General features: G+C 38.0%; 2 protein-coding genes across 2 annotated transcripts; both read left to right on the top strand.

Annotated features, from left to right (window-relative positions):
• The first annotated feature begins 289 nt into the window (after positions 1–289).
• LOC146630936 (uncharacterized) lies at positions 290–5,405 on the top strand. Its single transcript, XM_085356206.1, has 5 exons — positions 290–329; positions 4,096–4,395; positions 4,597–4,638; positions 4,783–4,890; positions 5,104–5,405. Exons 1-5 carry the CDS (start codon positions 290–292, stop codon positions 5,403–5,405), a joined length of 792 nt encoding a protein of 263 aa, XP_085212332.1.
• An 8,074-nt stretch (positions 5,406–13,479) lies between these two features.
• Positions 13,480–17,847, top strand: LOC146630935 (uncharacterized). The gene is made up of 8 exons (XM_085356205.1): positions 13,480–13,516; positions 13,613–13,669; positions 15,151–15,468; positions 15,587–15,910; positions 16,428–16,493; positions 16,635–16,736; positions 17,063–17,118; positions 17,422–17,847. Exons 1-8 carry the CDS (start codon positions 13,480–13,482, stop codon positions 17,845–17,847), a joined length of 1,386 nt encoding a protein of 461 aa, XP_085212331.1.
• Positions 17,848–18,164: the final 317 nt, after the last annotated feature.

The raw sequence follows: 18,164 nt of genomic DNA, 5'->3' as shown, positions 1-18,164 counted from the left end.
CAAACAGGTTTATATCTGAAGTTTTTCTTGTAGTTATTATTTACTGACCTGTTACCTCTTGATTACTCATTGTGAGAAAAGCGCATGGGAGGGACATGCTGATGGTCATGGTTTTTGGGGAGAGAATCAGACAGAGGAAACTGATGAAAGACAGGAAGTGAAAGGAAAAAGAGGAACCCGTGAAGAAAAGCAGACTTGGTATTCATTTAGAAAGACTCGCAAGGGCAAAGAATCAGGGTGGTTAAAGTAAAGCCCAAGGACGGTAACAAAAAGAAACCTTACGTGAAGCATGGAGATGACTGTGATCTTTGTGATATTTCTTTTGGAAGGTAAGTTTACTGTCCTCTTTTAACTGATCCTTTTACAAAAACCTTTGCACATTTCATGGGAAATGCCTCATTTGCGTATTTAAACACAAATTTTGCGTAACAAAAATAATTATCAAAGTAGGATTGAGCGATAGTGAGAAACATCATCAAGAAATTCAAAGAGAGTCAAGCAGTACAGAATAATCCTGGCAGACACAAGAAAAGAAATCTTTCAAAGACTTCAAAACGAAAAGAGATGTGGCTAAAGACCTGAAAACAACTGCCAAGAAATTAGTGAATAACTAAGTTGGGAACTGTAGTTTCAAAGAAGACAATCACTGCAAGGTTGCAGAACAAGAAATATCTTGATGCATGCTCAATCATCCAGGTAAGTAAATCCCCAAGAGTTGATTCTGTTCCTCTGGACGTAGTGTTTTCAATGGGAGAAACATTTGACTTCTTCAGTCTCAGTTGACTGCAGGTTTCCCCAATCTTATAAACAGTACATTTGCATTATGACTGAAACTAACACCACTGAAGGAACAATGGGCTGGGAGGTCAGTTCCTTGATGATCTCGGGATGATCTGGCTCTAGAGTTGGCAGTTTGTCTTCTAATCGGAAGGTCGCCGGTTCGAGCCCTGGCTCCAACAGTCTCAGTTGTTGTGTCCTTGGGCAAGACACTTCACCCGTTGCCTACTGGTGGTGGTCAGAGGGCCCGGTGGCGCCAGTGTCCGGCAGCCTCGCCTCTGTCAGTGCGCCCCAGGGCAGCTGTGGCTACAATGTAGCTTGCCATCACCAGTGTGAATGACTGAATGTAGTGTAAAGTGCTTTGTGGCCCTTAGGGATTAAGTAAAGTGCTATACAAATACAGACCATTTATCATTTTACCATTTAATATGGAAATTCTCATGACCATTGATCAAAGATGACTGATCAAAGCACATTGGTCAAAGGCCACTAATCAAAGACCCTCTCTCTGAATGAGTACCATTCAGAGAGAGTTGGGGAATGGCTACAATCACAGCATTGTAAGATGGCGAAAGATGTACCCTTTGCTATCCTACCCTGGAATACCATGAAGTCATTGGTTCACGTATGTGGATGACACCTGGGTGAAAATCAAATCTCAGGATGTTCCACAATTCACGGATCACATTAACTTGGTGGACCAACACATCAAATTGACCAGGGAGGACATGAAAAGTAGCAGGTTAGCCTTCTTAGACTGTGAGATTTTCATCACTAACGGGGGATATCTAAAAGCTGATGTGTACCGTAAACCTACGCACAAGGATTAGTATTTAAGATTTGACTCTCATCATCCACTGGAGCATAAACTGGGTGTCATTAGGACGCTACAACATAGAGCGAATACCACAGCGGCCAGGGAAGCAGAATCACATCAAGAAGGCCCTGAGTAAATGTGGTTATCCCAGCTGGACATTTGTAAAAGCTGAGAAGGCACCTAAAGAAAGTCGATCCAAGAGAGAAGGACAACAGCTGAGATGCATTTTTTCTAAACACCGTGTCTCTGTGGCTTTTAAACCTTTTAAACCCAAAACACGCTTCACCAAAAATTGGAGAAACAGAGTAAAATAGTGTACGCTGTCAAGTGCCAGGAGTATTCCCAGGATTTATACATTGGGGAAACCAAACAACCTCTGGTGAAGCGGATGGCACAACACAGAATAGCTACCTTGTCAGGCCAGGACTCTGCAGTCTATTTACACCTACAGGCCAGTGGACACTCTTTCAAGGATGAGGATGTACACATCCTGGACAGGGAGGAACGCTGGTTTGAGTGCAGAGTCAAGGAGGCCATTTACGTGAAAAGGGAAAGACCATCTCTGAATCGAGGAGGTGGCCTAAGGGTGCATCTTTCACCATCTTACAATGCTGTGATTGCAGCCATTCCCCAACTCTCTGTGAATGGTCCTCATGGCCTTTGATCAGTGGGCTTTGATCAATGGTCATGAGAATTTGCATATTAATGATCAAGGAACTGACCTCCCAGCCCTTTGTTCATTCAGTGGACTAGTTTCAGTCATTATGCAAATGTACTGTTTAAAAGATTGGGGAAACCTGCAGTCAGACTGAAGAAGTTACTTTTTTTAGTGATGAAACTTTTCGCCCACTGAAAATGTTACATCCAGATGAATCAACTTTTTGGGAGAAAAAGAAATACTAAAATTCTGCAAAAGACACATCTTCAAGACTGGAGTATGCCACGGATAACCTGGAAAACCATTATGCATACTGTAAGTGTGTCCTTTGGTCAGATGAGACAAAACTGGAGTTCTTTGGCCACAGACGCGCTGCTTATGTTTGGCAGAAAATGGGAGAGGCATACAATCCAAAGCCATCCTCACAGTGAGTATTATGCTGTGGGGATGCTTCAGTGTCTCTTAAATTGGGAATTTCATCAAGGTGGAATAAATCATGAGGAAAGAAGGAAGATTTGAAGATTGTTAAATAAAACCTCAAGCAGTCAGCATTAAAACTGGGTATTGGCTGTTGATTTGTGTTCAAACACATCAACAACCAAAAATAATCATATGTCACTTCTGCTGAAGAACTTCCTCCAGAAGATTAAATTGAAGGTTGTTGACTAGCCTGCACAAAGCCCTGATTTGAATCACATTGAAAGGCTGGGGGGTGACCAACGTCCATAAGAAATATTAAATCTGGAGGTTAAATCTGGAGGAATTTGAGAGATTTCCCAAAGAAAAATAGCTGGAATTGCTCAACATAAGACTTATTGAAAACTACAAAAAAAAGACTGCAGGCCTTTATCCAGCAAATAAACAACTGACTATTCACATCCATCCATCCATCCATCCATCCATCAATTCGCTACCGCTTCTCCTTTTCAGGGTCGCGGGGGGTGCTGGAGCCAATCCCAGCTGTCATAGGGCGAGAGGCGGGGTACACCCTGGACAGGTTGCCAGTCTGTCGCAGGGCTAACACACAAAGACAGACAACCATTCATACTCACATTCACTCGCACATTCACACCTAGTGGCAATTTGGATTATCCAATTAACCTATCCCCACAAACTGCATGTCTTTGGACGGTGGGAGGAAGCCGGAGTATCCTCCCACCAACTATTCACATCATAGTGGCTAATAGTTTTGATTAAAAACTGTTAGTTTTTGGTTTGATTAAATAAGTTGTTTAATGAGTGCAAAGACCAAAAAAATGTAAGCATAGCATCTAGAATAAAACTATGTTGATGTTTGAAAAAACAAACAAACCCCAAAACCAAAAAATAAGCTCCTTGCTTATTTTTGTACGTAAGCAAAATACTGAATATTAAACTATATTTGCACATAATACTAAAAAAGGCTAATGATTAATGCAATGAAATATGAAAGTTTTCTTTTAACTGTATTTGGTATTATAGACATGGACTCTGTGCTGCTGGGAAGTAAAAAGGATTATATATTATATCAAATGTAATGAATCATTTTTTTCCACACTTGGTTCTGTATGATGCGTAAGAGAGGGCATATTCATAATATGGTTATCTCAGAAACAGAAAGCTCTGTCTTTTAGCTAAGAAGAGCTGCCTACCAACTATTCTTATTTTGTTTTTCTGCAACAGCCAATTCAACGTATGCTGGCTGAAAGGCGGTAGTCCTAAAGAGAAGACAGCAAAAATGGCTTCAGATAGTGGATGAACTACAGATAATACAGAGTATAGTTCAAATATATACTTCTGATTATAAACCACAACATGATCTGACTGTTGGTGCTCTGTGTGTGTGCGCGTGTGTTTTTTCTAGGATTATGGGAGACTAAAGCTATGTCAGTAACAGGAAACAAGGGCAGCTCTATCACAGTAACCTGCTCTCACTCCAACGCCTACTCCACCGTCAAATATTTCTGCAAAGGACAATGCACATATCAAGACATCCTCATAAGCAGCACTACCATTTCAAATAAAAAATACAAAATTGAAGATAAAGGAAATACATTCAGTGTCACTATCTCTGACCTGAAAGAAGATGACTCTGGAACTTACTGGTGTGGAATTGAACGAGTTGGTTTGGACACATATAATCAAGTAATCCTTACAGTTTTAGGTGAGTTGATTATATTCTGTACGTAAAGCTTTCATTATGTTATCTGTTCTGACTTTCAAATTTCTTGTCATTGACAATAGTATTTCACAACAGGGTCTCAGATTGTGTTTTCTGCACCAGACAGTGAAAAAAAACTGAAACACTAGCTCAGCAGAGCTGAGGCAAAATTAACTTACTTCACTTCCTGTTATTTGTGCACAGCTAACCAAGATAAGGCAGCCTATACACATGCTTCTCTTTCTGGTAAGGAAATGGCTGTGTGTGTGTGTGTGTGTGTGTGTGTGTGTGTGTGTGTGTGTGTGTGTGTGTGTGTGTGTGTGTGCATATATCTGATAAAGTCCAGTGTGATATATTGTTGCTGATTTATAAGACCTATAACGTTTTCAGAGACGGTGGTGTATACTGGAGTAACTCTCGGTGTGGTGGTGCTAGTGCTGGGCGTGGGACTTCTGATTTTCTTCAGACATCGAAACAGCAACATCAATGCATCATCTGGTATAAAAAATTAACAAACTTTTATTTGCGTAGCTTCAAAATACTAATTTAACAGCCGTTTCAAACACCACAGTTGTTGTCACTGGCTGATTAATTCAATAATGTGGAACTACATAACTAACTATTCTCAGGAAGTCAAAGTCGAGTAAGGATGAGGGTAGTTTTGATATCAGAGGAATGACTGATTGCTGGTTCGTCTTTACCTCTTTACAGGACAGTACTATGACCTGGTGTTCAGGTCCTGTCAAAAACAAGATGCCTGCAATGACAAGAATGCCTCTCCATCCAAGGAGGATCAAGAAACAGATGGTGGAACTAAGAGCGCCAATCAGCATCAAGATACATCAGAGCCTCAGAAGGACTCAGGCAATCTCATCTACACGACTGTTACCTTCACAAATCAAACAGAGTCCAGCATGGCTGCACCCGACTGTGTAGCGTCTATAAAATCATCCTCTAAGCCAAAATCATCAGAAGAATCTACAATCTATAGCAACATCTCAACTCAATGCTGATGTTAGACAAAGTATTTCTACTGGAACATTTCACTTCTTGATTATAACATGTATTTTCTTCTTGTGATTTAAATATTTTAAAAATCCAGCTCCAAGTTGTTATTTAACTTCATATCAGGCATAATGTGTAATGTGAAAATTATATACATAGCAAACAATACATAGATTTTTTCAGACTCTGTTTTTCTATTGTATATGTGTTTTGTATACATGCTTATTTATATGAGACTGAAACTGAGAAAGTGATATGAGCAAAGAAAGAGGTTGTGGGTTCATTCGCATGTGTCTAACGTAGCTTTGTTTTGATTAAGGTCCCTAGAATAGGATCAAAGCCCTAATTTGAATTTTGACTTGGTGACCTGAAACCTGATGGATTGAAACCAAAGTTTAAAAAAAGACCATTCAGACTCAGACCATTTACCATTTGACTGTGCAGTGAGTGTTGAGCACTGAGCACAACACATCTCTTTTTCCAATGATTTAAAACAGGTTTATTGTGTCTAAAATCTTGTTTAAATAAAATCTCTGAAAATAAACAGTTCAAGTATTTCATAAACAACTCAAATTCTGCACATTTGTTTCCTCTTTGAAGATGACTGAGCAGTAGCAACAATTTTGCATGCCTTTTTGACAGAGCTGTGATTGGGTAAGACAACTAGACCCATCAGTCACCAGAAGGTCTTTTGTAAGTAAGAAACTGTTTGAAGGAAAGCAGAGTTATACTTTGAGTCTGAATACAAAACACACAGATGATATGTGTGCCCCCAGAACCTACTTGTCAATTGTTTCTTTAGTGTTTAGTGTTGTTCTGTATGTAAATACAAATGGACTGCAGTTTGCTGAGAACCTTGTCAGTTTGCCTCTTGCCCTGTGAGAGCTGGAAGGGGCTCCAGGCTGCAAACCATTTTAGAACATTTAAGCTTGTTCTCTACTAGTGATGTGTGAATCATGAACGAATTGTTCAATACTCGAGGATCACTTTACTGACTCATGAATCATGATTCACAAGCCCAACTGACTCACTGACTCATCCCTGTTGCTGTTAGCAGCAATGTATCTAGCTTATAATTAAAATTGTGGAGAAAAACACAACATCCAGTATCTTAACAAAAAAAATTCTGCTCTGAACTGGAAGAAAAAACCCTGAGTAGAAGCTCACATCAAGAAAATAGCTCCTCGGTTCACAGTAGCATCGCTCTGCTAACATGATAACAGCACATTTGAGCTACTCACCCCCTCCCTTCCTGTGCTGAATCATAGAGCGAACGAATCACTCACTCACCCCCTCCCTCCCGGCTCACAGCTTCTTCTTTATATTTAACACATTTAAGGAAAATACTAATAAAATAAAATAAACAAAATAAATGTTTATTAAGCAATTTTGATAGGGAATTGCTTACTTTTAGAAATGTTTTGCTCTTTTTTGCTCTATAAAATAGTTGTTTTCTTTTAGAATCATTCATCTTAGCAGTAGGATATACATGAAAAGAGAAACAAATTAAGTTTGAGTGAAAATGTAAATTTTTTTCACTCTCTGGTCAACTGACTCAGTGAAACAAATGACTCAAAAAATCCGATTCACTTTGGTGAGTGACTCATTAAAACTCGATTCAGTAAAAAGAATCAAATTTACCATCACTATTCTCTACATCAATTAATGTTACCAATCTATATTAATATGACACAATTTAACTCAAATTCCTTCAAGAAAGTGCGCTCAACATTCTTCTGTGTCTCTCATGTTTCTTGTTTGGCAGGATGATCTTGCATCATGGAACCCTTTTGTTTTTTTTAAGAGAGTAAATTGAATTTTATTTGCTCTAACTGCATTGCAGATATGCACAGTTTCACACAGGTTTCAAGCTACAGCAGTAGTAGCTGCAGTAGATTTTTACATAATTCCTTTTTGTGACTGATCTTGGGAAAATTTAGCTAAATATATAAAAGGATCCTGACTGAAAAAATGAGGATATTATTAAAATTCACTCTCTGCATATTGACTGGTAATATCATTATCATTTTTAATATTATCATTCTTTTCAACATAAACTGTAAGCACAGTAACAATGGAAAGCACAATAAAAAAAATGCCTTTGCATGATATATAAGTAAGTTAACTAATTAAATACAATCCTTGAACACAAATAAATTTCTCAGGTAGTTCTACTTACTTGGGTACTTGTATTAATTTTCTTGCTGATTTTGTAGCTGTGCTTTTTACTCAATAAAACTTATCACATGTGCACAGTAAAATAAAATAAAGTGGTCAAACAGATTTTGGAAAGTGGAACATTTTGGAATTTCTCCGCTGTACACCACCACTATACATTTATAAAAAAAATAGATGAGATTGAAGAACAGACTTACACCTTAAAGGACTTCACATACTGGACACATAGAAATATTTGGCTTAAAAATATGTTTTTGGACTCACCTATTCTTAATGCAGCCGTTCACACCAAATGCTTAATTGCACATGACAGATTTGCAGCTCAAGCCCAATTTGTCCAACTTTGTGCATGTGACTAAATACACCTGACCAATCGGCCCACTGCATTTGTTAACAAGTGCCCCTGTGTCTCAAAATGCACTGAATGTGCAATGATCTAGATATTTCTATCTTTTCTTGTTTAGAAACGTCACAAACAGCCCATCATTGCTTAGCATTTACTCCACTTTTCTGTAATGCATTTTTTGAGGACATATTTTTGCAAAAGATGCTTTCACTGTTACACAATAAGTTTTTCTTCCAAAAGATTCTGAATTTTTTATGGTTTTGTCACAACATGCTTGGTGCAAAGGCCTTTAATTCAAGTTATTTAAAAAAATGTCTTGTATTAACATTTAGGAATTACAACCACTTTTGTCCACAGGCCCCAATTTTTAACGGGCCTAAAGCTGTTGGACAAACTAAAATAATTACACATTCAAGGAATGATTTTAACACTTAGATGAAAATTTGTTTAGGTCAGTGACTCCCTGAAGTCTTGAGCCTATGAACATCACCAAATGCTAAGTTTTCTTTCTTTGACATACAAGGCCTTTACTGTAGCCACAGTGAAGCAGTTGGTGGTCCTGGTGCTGTCTCCAGCAGCGGCTCTGGCTCTGCCTCTGGTGCCGGCTCTGCCTCCAGCACTAGACCACATTTCACAGGTATGTCTCACTAAGAAACACAGAAATAAAGATCCTCAAAGATCCACATTTATCCTGAAAAAAAAAAAAATTTGTGCTTTGATTTTTACACTCACTGAGACTCAGTTGGTAGACCTGGTGGTGGCACTTTCTCTGACGCCAGCACCAGTGGCAGTGCTGCCTTTGGCGATGGCTTTGTCGGCACCCCTCTCTCCAGTGACAGTGACTCATCCACATCCACTCATTCCAAGTGAGGGCTGGAAATATCATGAAATATACATACACATTCTGTTTCATCTATATTTAACAGTATCAGCTGTCAGATCAGAGACTTTCTTAAATGTGAGTTACGCCTAAATATTTCAACCATTGTCAATGGAAGATCACTAGTCCATTTTGGAGACCTGTCCCTCCCTCAATGTCCATATATGAAAAGCTAAAAGAGAGTGCAGCATTGTAGAACAGAGAGGGCATCGGGGATTATAAATATCACACTCATTAAATCTGATATAGCATGAATGGAGGATCTAGGGTGAAGCTATACTGAAAAGCAGCTTGCAGATGTTCATTGGTTGCATAGAAAGGTGTTTAGCTGAGCCATCAAATCAGCCAGATCATCTTGATTTACATTGGAGTTTCAATTTGTGGCCTCTCTGAACAAACATTCAGCTCAACTTTTGAAACAGAGTGTGTGATTTAACAGTTGAAAAGAGAACATTTACTCGCTCAGGATAAACAGACACACAATTTATGGTTTATATTTTTTCGTTTGTATTTATTCAAATCCTCCTACTCCATCTCAGCATGTCGTTGTTGAGAAATCATCAAAGGAGAGGATACAAGCTAACAAAGAGGTATGTGTGAATGCATGTGTGTGTTCAGTTGCATCATCATCCTGGTCTCCTTTTTCTTAACAGGAAAGTATAACAGATCATCGTTATGATGAGATAAAGGAACAGTAACAGCAAAAGACCTCACTGCCATCTGTTTATGCTACTGTCAGTCCTCTTGCAGACCTGGTCCACTATGAATCTGCCAAGTTTCAGAAAAACGGGAACACACTTCCTGACAGTAATAAAAATTGATTCACTGAAAAAGAGCAGGAAGCCACCAGTCCTCCAGCAGCAGAACCAACTCTCTATTCAGACGTCACAAAGGGGCAACACTAATAATATAGTCACTCTGTGAAGAATGTCTCAGGTCTGGTACTACACACTCCAGTTCCGCACACTCCAGTTCCACACAATCCAGTTCCACACACTCCAGTTCCACACACTCCAGTTCCACATAATCCAGTTCCACACACTGAAACTCCAGGGTGAAAACCTCCAATCCAGCACTCAATCTTGCACCCTCCACTTCTGCATCCTCCAGTCCCAGTTTTGCAACACTTGCACCAGATGTCATAGGTATGACACAGAGACAGATCCTCTTGTCCAGGTGTTTCCAACTCCAGTTCTCGAGAGCTACTCTCCTGCAGCTTTTAAATGCATCCCTCTACCAACACAACTGAATCAAATGGTTGAATTACCTCTTCAGCATGCCATCAAGTTTGGCAAAGGCGTGGTAACAAGCTATCCATTTGAATCCGGTGTGTTGGAACAAGAATGCATCTAAAAGCTGCACGACAGTAGCTCTCGGGGACTGGAGTTGGGGACTCCTGCTCTAGTCTATACATGACTCCAGAGGGCAATAAATTGTATGCATTGTTGTTTATACCTTTTTGCAGGTTGGCCTATCGTTATTGGGGTGTGTCTGGGAATATTGCTGATGATTTTTGTGATTGCACTAATACGGTACAGACAGAAACTACTCAGGATGTCAGGTGAGGACTAGAAATTTGACAAAAATGCCATTAGATCAGCCAGATCTGCCAGGATTACAGTAAAGCTTCACTTTGTGGCCCGTCTGAACAAACGCTCTGTTCAAATTTTTATAACAGAGTGTTAACAGTTAAAATGACATGATTTACTTGCTCAGGATAAACAGACACAAAAACAAATATGATGTCCTTTACATTTATTCAAATCCTCCCCCTCCTCCATCTTAGCACGTTGTGTTGTCGAGAGATCGTCAAAGCAGAGGATACAGTCTGGATATAACAAAGAGGTACGTGTGTGTGTGTGTGTGTGTGTGTGTGTGTGTGTGTGTGTGTGTGTGTGTGTGTGTGTATTTGTGTATTTGTGTAGTTTGCATATGAGCACTACACCTGTATCTATCATCCTATTATTTTCTTTCTAGGGAAATACTGGAGATCCTAATCATTATGATAAGATAAATGAACAGAAACAGCAAAAGAGCTCATTGCACACTGTTTATGCTACTGTGAGTCCTCATGCAAAGTTGGTCCACTATGAATCTGTCAATATTCAGAAATGGCTCCTCTCCTGTGCAGGGCGGTGCCACCAATCCTCCAGCAGCAGAGCCAACTCTCTATGCAACTGTCACAAAATAGGGTTAACAACAACAACATCATCAAGCTGGGATGTGTTTTCCATGCATAAATATTATTCATACATCTAAAATAGATGGAGAAATGTTGAATGGATTTCAATTTAGCATATAATTTTATCAAATACTTTAGTTAAGGCTTGTTTGATACTTACGTAGTCAGCTACTGAACACAGCTTCAACCGTCTGTTTGTTGAAAAATAGTAAGGGACCGCATTTTCTTGTTAGTAACTGTAACGGCGTTGTAACGATAGGAATAGTAATTCGTTAGATTACTCATTACTGAAAAAAGTAACGCTGTTAGTAACTCCATTATTTGTAACGCCGTTATTCCCATCACTGTTTAACAGCGCTGATAAACTATGCCAATAAACCATATCACCGTAAAAAATGAGTGAACTCCCTGAACACCCACCACACCCTTAACTGGAGGCCACTTAACTGTAGAACTAAAACCTGATAAAGGGAATGAAAACTGTAAATGCACACAGCTGATGCAAAGATGATACTGAAGCTGTAAGATAAATAAAGATTGAAAAAGCTGCTAATGCACAAAAACAATTAAACACCTATTAATTTATTGTTATTATATATATATATATATATATATATATATATACAGACGCAAACTGCATTATTTGCATATAAGTGAATGGCGTAACATGCAACTATGTAGTCATGCCAGCAGCCAAAAATAAATACAATAGTGAAGTCTTGTGTGTTATTACCTGTAATAAATACACAATAGGATTGGACCCAAAATTTGTAACTAGGTATTGTCAAACTACCATGTAAAATGAGGCATAGTTTTACTGTAACTCTGAATACACAACCAGAGGCACAGCACAAAACTCTTTGCCCTATACATAAGCAGTCTCTGTGCCTCCCCTTACTTTTACAATCAATATCTCATGTGCATTTTTGGATTTTTTTAATGATTAATAATTGAGTCAATAGCTGTATTGGCCACTCTGTAGTGGTTATTGGGGTTGCCAGTAATGAACTGGTCACATGCCAAATGTAATAAAAAAATCTATAAGTCTCATCATATTCTAAGTGTCATTTCTGAGCATACTACAGTCTACAGTTATTTTCTGGTTGGATGCATTTTGTGAGTCGTATTATTAGTATTATTATCATTAGTAGTAGTAGTAGTAGTATTTTCTTCACTGTAATTTACATATTACCATGTCATGAAAATCTTAAGAGTTAAGATCTGAGTTGTCTAACATATTCTGCCTTCTTATTTTTCCCAACACAACCTTTATTTGCCTCTCTCTCTCCTCATCTACATCCCCATCAATTAAATTGTGCCAAATCTGACATTCACACACTGTATTTTATTAAGTAAAACATAATTTGTTAGTTGTGCAAATCAGAGTGTCACGTTTGCCACCAGGTAGAGCAGATCTCAAATGCAGGACTCTTAAAAGACCAGTGAATTTATTTACAAAGAGGATGTGCAATAACAATCCCAAACATGAATCCCATAACAATGCTAGTCCTGATTCCCAAATCTCAAGGATTCTCTCCAAGTCAGCTCTCCACAGTTTGTACACCACTGGTCTCTAACAGGTAACTCTGCAGGTTTACTGTATACAAGAGGACACAGGTAAGTTTCTTTACAAAACAAAAGTAGCAAACCAACTAGTACCAGAGCTGGGATTTACACTGACATAGTAGCGCAACAATTCAGCAAAGACTTAAGCGCAGCCATTCCCTTAAGTAAGGCCACTGCATAAAATCCAGAACACCACAACACACATGTAGACACACAAACGAGGACAGTAGAGAGGAGAGGCAGAAAGCACGAGTGGGATAAGACAGACAGAAAACAGTCAGTTAGACGATGACAAAGGGACCATGACAAAGACAGCCTCTACTATTTTGGAATCAAAGTGCAGGCACACAGCTACTTTATCCGGAAATTTAATTATAATAAAACTCTACTACATTTTCATAATTCCATGCCTCTGGATAGACTACATTAATACTTTTTCATGCAATGGGTAGATACGTAGAACACCTGCTAACTAATATCTGGTATTATAATTATTTTGATCCAAAGATAAGAGAGACATTGTGGACATTGTTTTATGATGAATATTTTGCTTGAAGCAGCGAAAGACGTCATAACATGCAGCTGATGATTAGCTACTATGAGTCAACACTCTCGCTCTCCATCTGTTTCTTTCTCTTCTCCTTTTCTATCTCTGTTTCTATCACTCTGCATAAAGAGATTCAAATCCTGTTTCTTCATCATGCAAATATTTGAACTTCTGTGGTGGAAAAACAAAGCTGGCACTCTCTCTTTTGTGCAGAGACATCACAAGCAAGTGAGAATATAACAATTTGATGAGAGCAGAGTACAGGTGTCATGACTGATCATAGGGGCATGCAGCTTATTTAGCTTTTTTTAAAATTTTGGATCATAATATTATAATTTTAGCTTAAAACTGTGGAAAACTATAAAACGTTTCTGACCAAAACAATGGCAGCATCATTACAAATCATCCACTTAATAACAGGTAAGATTATTCTTCTATTTGATTTTCTTGGGGCTGAAACTCATTTTAAGTGTTATGATTAAATTATAGTTTTATTCATTTAATTTTCTATAACAGCTGCTGTGAGCTTTTTGTCTGTAATGGGAAACAAGGACAGACGTGTCAACATTAACTGTAAGTACAACAAAGATGTAAACCAACCAGCAAAATACTTCTGCACAGAGGCATGCTAGTAATTTGAGTTATTTACTGCTATACTTGAATACAAATTTCAGGTAATTAGGTAGTTACAGGTGTTTGGATTTTATGATTGTTTTTATACCTCTACTGTTCAGTTGTGAGAAAAATGTTTTTACGACATTTATCAGACAGCTATAGTTACAAACGTTGCTGTGATTAAGTTTTAAAACATGAAAGATAGCCATTAGTTAAATCATAACGCTGTATAGCAGCTAAAATTAGCTTATTTTAACAAACAGCGCGAGTGATACTCATTACTGTGCATCTGAGTTTCTTTGAGTACTTTCTTTTTTATTTTATTGCTGTTTTTATACCTTTAGTCTTCCGTTCTGATGAAAATGTTGTACATAGATTTAACAGACATCTATAGTCACAAGTAAATCCAGTGGAGTGGTTTGGTTTAAACTAGATTTAAACTAACAATGACCTTAAAAATATATAGATATTTTAAAATAATTAATTAAACATACTAACCGAAAATGGATTTAGCTACATTTTGGACCCTGTTTCCGGAATGCAGTAGCTAGCGAGCTGCTTGGAGACCGAAACAGCCAATCAGAATTTTTACATTCAAGTCTGTGATTGGCTGGTTTTATGGCACACTTATAATGCTGTAAAGAGTTAAGTGTGCACGGAGCAGAGATGTTGTGAGTGCTAACGACACACTGAGAGACGGGTTAGAAAAGTGGTAATTTTTGGCCCTGATGGCTTGCCATAGAGAGCAGATCCGCAGATGTCAGCACACAGAGCAGAGAACTGAGCAAGAGCAAATGCCAACAGCTGAGCGAGAGGGGCTGTTATTGTGTGTGTATATGGATAAGAGCAAACACTGAAATACATTTCTTGCACACAGCAATGTTTGCTCAAATTAAAATTTTCTTCACTCAAAATTATTTTCTCCTCAAAATGCAACATTTCGCTTGCAAAAATTTTTCTAAGGGCGCTCAGGCACAAATAACTCATACTACTTTTTCTTCGTTGGCGTTTAACAGCAGCATTGCTACCATCTTCTGTTTCAGTCCGTTATTACACTATTAAATCCTACAGCTCATTCCTGCGTCTTTCAGGATCTTACAAAGCTTCAAATGAGCGTTGACTATTAAATTAGTCATCGACGATTTTGATAGGTGACATAATCGTGACTGGTGAACTAACCGTGGCAGCCCTAATACACCTGCATAGGTGCTAAAATGAACTTATGAATGAACAGCATGAGTGATGCTTTTTATTGTATATTAATGTATTAATAATACAGGTTGTCTTCTTGCTGCCTAAAAAAAATGTCAAACAGCATCTACACTCTACTAATAAACAGATTAGTAATTTTAAGTGTTGCACTGATTGCACTATACACACATCTGCTGACTTTGAGTGAGAAATTAATCTTTGCTTCATACGCTTCAACTCTCTGACAGGCTACAACAAACCAGTGAACCAGACCACATTTCTTGGCGCCTCGGCTACCATCAACTGCAACTATACAAGAGTAAAAGAAAGTGGAATCAAATCCTTTTGTAGAGAAGATGCAAGCTCTTATTGCAATAATCTGATATCATCTTATGACTCAAATTACACCAGACTAGACAGATTTTCTCTCAGAGATGATAAACAGCAAAGAGTCTACACTGTGATCATTTCTGCACTGACCCAACAAGATGCTGGAAAATACCAGTGTAGTATAAAATCTGGTACATCCACTTCTTGTTTAACTGAGATCCACCTCTATATTTTGAGTGAGTATTGATCTGATTTTTGATTTAACGTAATAATAATTTTAGTAAATGAAAACACATTTATAAGTTGCAGTTTGTAAAGAAAATAGCTGCACTGACATGCATTTCCTTTTTTAAGACTGGGACGAGGTTAAACCACATGAAATAATTGGTGTTACTTCAGAGACTGCAACAATTACATGTAACTATTCTAAGAGTGAAGAGGACACTGAAAAATACCTTTGCAAAGGAAAGAATCCCTTGAGCTGTGATGAGTTAATACGGACAACAGAAGAAGACAGAGTTGTAGTTAAAGACAGATTTTACATGAGGGATAATAAAAGAAGGAACTACTTCTATGTCTACATCAGTGACCTGAGGAGAACCGACTCTGGAACGTATTGGTGCGGATCTGGTAAAACAATGACAAATGCTGAATACACCAAAATATACCTTTCTATCAGTAAGTACCCAATTTGTATATATATATATATATATATATACATAGCTGTGGTGTTTCACAACAACACCTTTTTATTAGAAGAAAAACCATCTGCAATAAAATTGGTTGAGGTAGAAGGTATCATTTTATTGTTCGACACATGGTTATAATTATTCTGACTTTAGTCCTGGTTTATTTGTTGACAATCAATAAACATATTTTACCACTGAAGCCATAAATTGAGTTACTTTATAGGAAATACAAAAAAAATGTATAGCAGGGGTGTCAAAGATAAGGCTCAGGGGTTCGAATTGGCTAAGCTGACTCCAGCCTACTGGATGGCTTTGGAAAAGGGAATAAACTTCAGACTGTTAAATGTATTTTCATACATTTTAAAGCTTTTCCTACATTCATACTACATCAAATTAATTAATTAATAGAAAAAAAACACCCTTTGGTACTGTATAATGATTATTTTCTGAGTATTAACAACATCAACAAAAATTGTGTAACCTTCTTTCTTTTTTTTCTCACACAGCTGAAAGACACACTCAAACCAAAAAATCAGTCAGTTTACGTTTGAAGAGAGATGACAACATCGAAGGTATGTGTCTCTGCCAAGCAGTTGCAGTTAATATCTCAGTATACGAATACACACAAATGTCTACTGCAGAAACACACTAAGCCACAGTCTCTATTCTATAAACTTTTAAGCCATATCTCTATGGCTGTCTCCTTTTTGCAGGCCTGCGTATTGGTATTGGAGTGGGTGTGGGTGTGGGATCATTAGTGGTGATTGCTGTGGTTGTGCTAATACTATACAGATGTAAAGTCCTCAGGATGTCAGGTAGGAAAATACATAAATACAATAAACAAATACATATAATTGTTTAATTTATCAGATCAAGATTGGTGTAAAACATTCAATGAAAGGTTTTTCTGACCTTAACTACAAAAGCAAAAATATTTAATTCATTTAAATATAGATAGATAGATAGATAGATAGATAGATAGATAGATAGATAGATAGATAGATAGATAGATAGATAGATAGATAGATAGATAGATAGATAGATAGATAGATAGATAGATAGATAGATAGATAAGACATCAGTGAGAACAAACACACAAAAAAAACTCTTGTTGTTTATGTTCAAATTCTTCTCATCTTAGAAACTGCTGCTGAGGGGTCATCAGAGCTGAGGACAAAGTCTGGACATAACACAGAGGTGTGTGTGTGTGTGTGTGTGTGTGTGTGTGTGTGTGTGTGTGTGTGTGTGTGTGTGTGTGTGTGTGTGCGCATTTGTACATGTTTAGACATCTTTGTGAGGACAGAAAATTAGCATGTGGGGAATAACAGTCACATCTGGGTATAAAATGCTGGCCCCCACGAGTTTGAAGGCATTTTTGAGGCTCACAATGTGTGTGTGTGTGTGTGTGTGTGGGGGGGGGGGGGGGGGGGGGGGCTGTTTAGTTTGATTGAGGGCACAGTTTTGCATCTGTCCCACCATTGCTCTTCATTGCTCCCCCAGGGAAATACTGGAGATCATCAATATGAAGAGATTAACATACGGAGGCAGCAAGAGAGCTCACTGCCCTCTGTTTGTGCTGTTACCAGCCCTCCTCCAGACCTGGTCTACCATGCTAATGTTGACTTTCAGAAGGATACCAATGTCAATCTTCCTGCAGACATAGTCCACTATGCCACTGTGGATTTCCAAAAAGATGAAAGAATGCTTCCTGTCACTAGTGAAAATGGCTCTACCCCCATGGGACAAGACGTCATCAGTCCTTCTGCAGACATGCTTCAGTATACCACTGTGGGTTTCCACACTGGTGGAAAAACACTTCCTGACACTAAGAAAAATAGCTCCGCTGGCAGGGGACATAGTGCTACCAGTAATCAAGCACCTGAGACAACTCTCTATTCAACTGTTATAAGACAAGGGGAGCAATAATATAGTGATGCTGTGAAGGAGCTGAATATTCTCTATGCATAGATACTATCTGTAATCTTAAAATAATAGGAAAAAGGTTGAAGCACTTCAGGTGTAACTATAGAAATGTGGTTTAAATATTACAGTTATTACAATTACAAATATTTAGGTCGCATACACGTCTGATTTCAGTTAGTGGTTTTTAGTAAAAATTTGATTTGCTATGGTCGACGCTTCAGTGTCACAAAAATGAGAACATAAATTATTGGGTTTTTTAAACAAGTAATTGGTCAAAAAGTAGTTTACAATATTTAGAAAGTGTATCGTCACTTAAATAT

The sequence above is a fragment of the Diplotaxodon limnothrissa genome, linkage group LG6 (genome assembly GCF_057381915.1).
Source record: "Diplotaxodon limnothrissa isolate DT_005_m linkage group LG6, D_limnothrissa_male_GT1.1, whole genome shotgun sequence".
NCBI lineage: Eukaryota > Metazoa > Chordata > Actinopteri > Cichliformes > Cichlidae > Diplotaxodon > Diplotaxodon limnothrissa.
This window is presented reverse-complemented; position numbering and strand designations above follow the sequence as displayed.

Coding starts and splice junctions, on each gene's coding strand:
- LOC146630936 (XM_085356206.1), top strand. CDS start 290: ATGGAGATGACTGTGATCTTTGTGATATTTCTTTTGGAAG. Junction 4,396..4,596: donor AGTAATCCTTACAGTTTTAG/GTGAGTTGATTA, acceptor ATTTGTGCACAG/CTAACCAAGATAAGGCAGCC. Junction 4,639..4,782: donor TACACATGCTTCTCTTTCTG/GTAAGGAAATGG, acceptor TAACGTTTTCAG/AGACGGTGGTGTATACTGGA.
- LOC146630935 (XM_085356205.1), top strand. CDS start 13,480: ATGGCAGCATCATTACAAATCATCCACTTAATAACAG. Junction 15,469..15,586: donor GATCCACCTCTATATTTTGA/GTGAGTATTGAT, acceptor TCCTTTTTTAAG/ACTGGGACGAGGTTAAACCA. Junction 16,494..16,634: donor GAGAGATGACAACATCGAAG/GTATGTGTCTCT, acceptor TCCTTTTTGCAG/GCCTGCGTATTGGTATTGGA.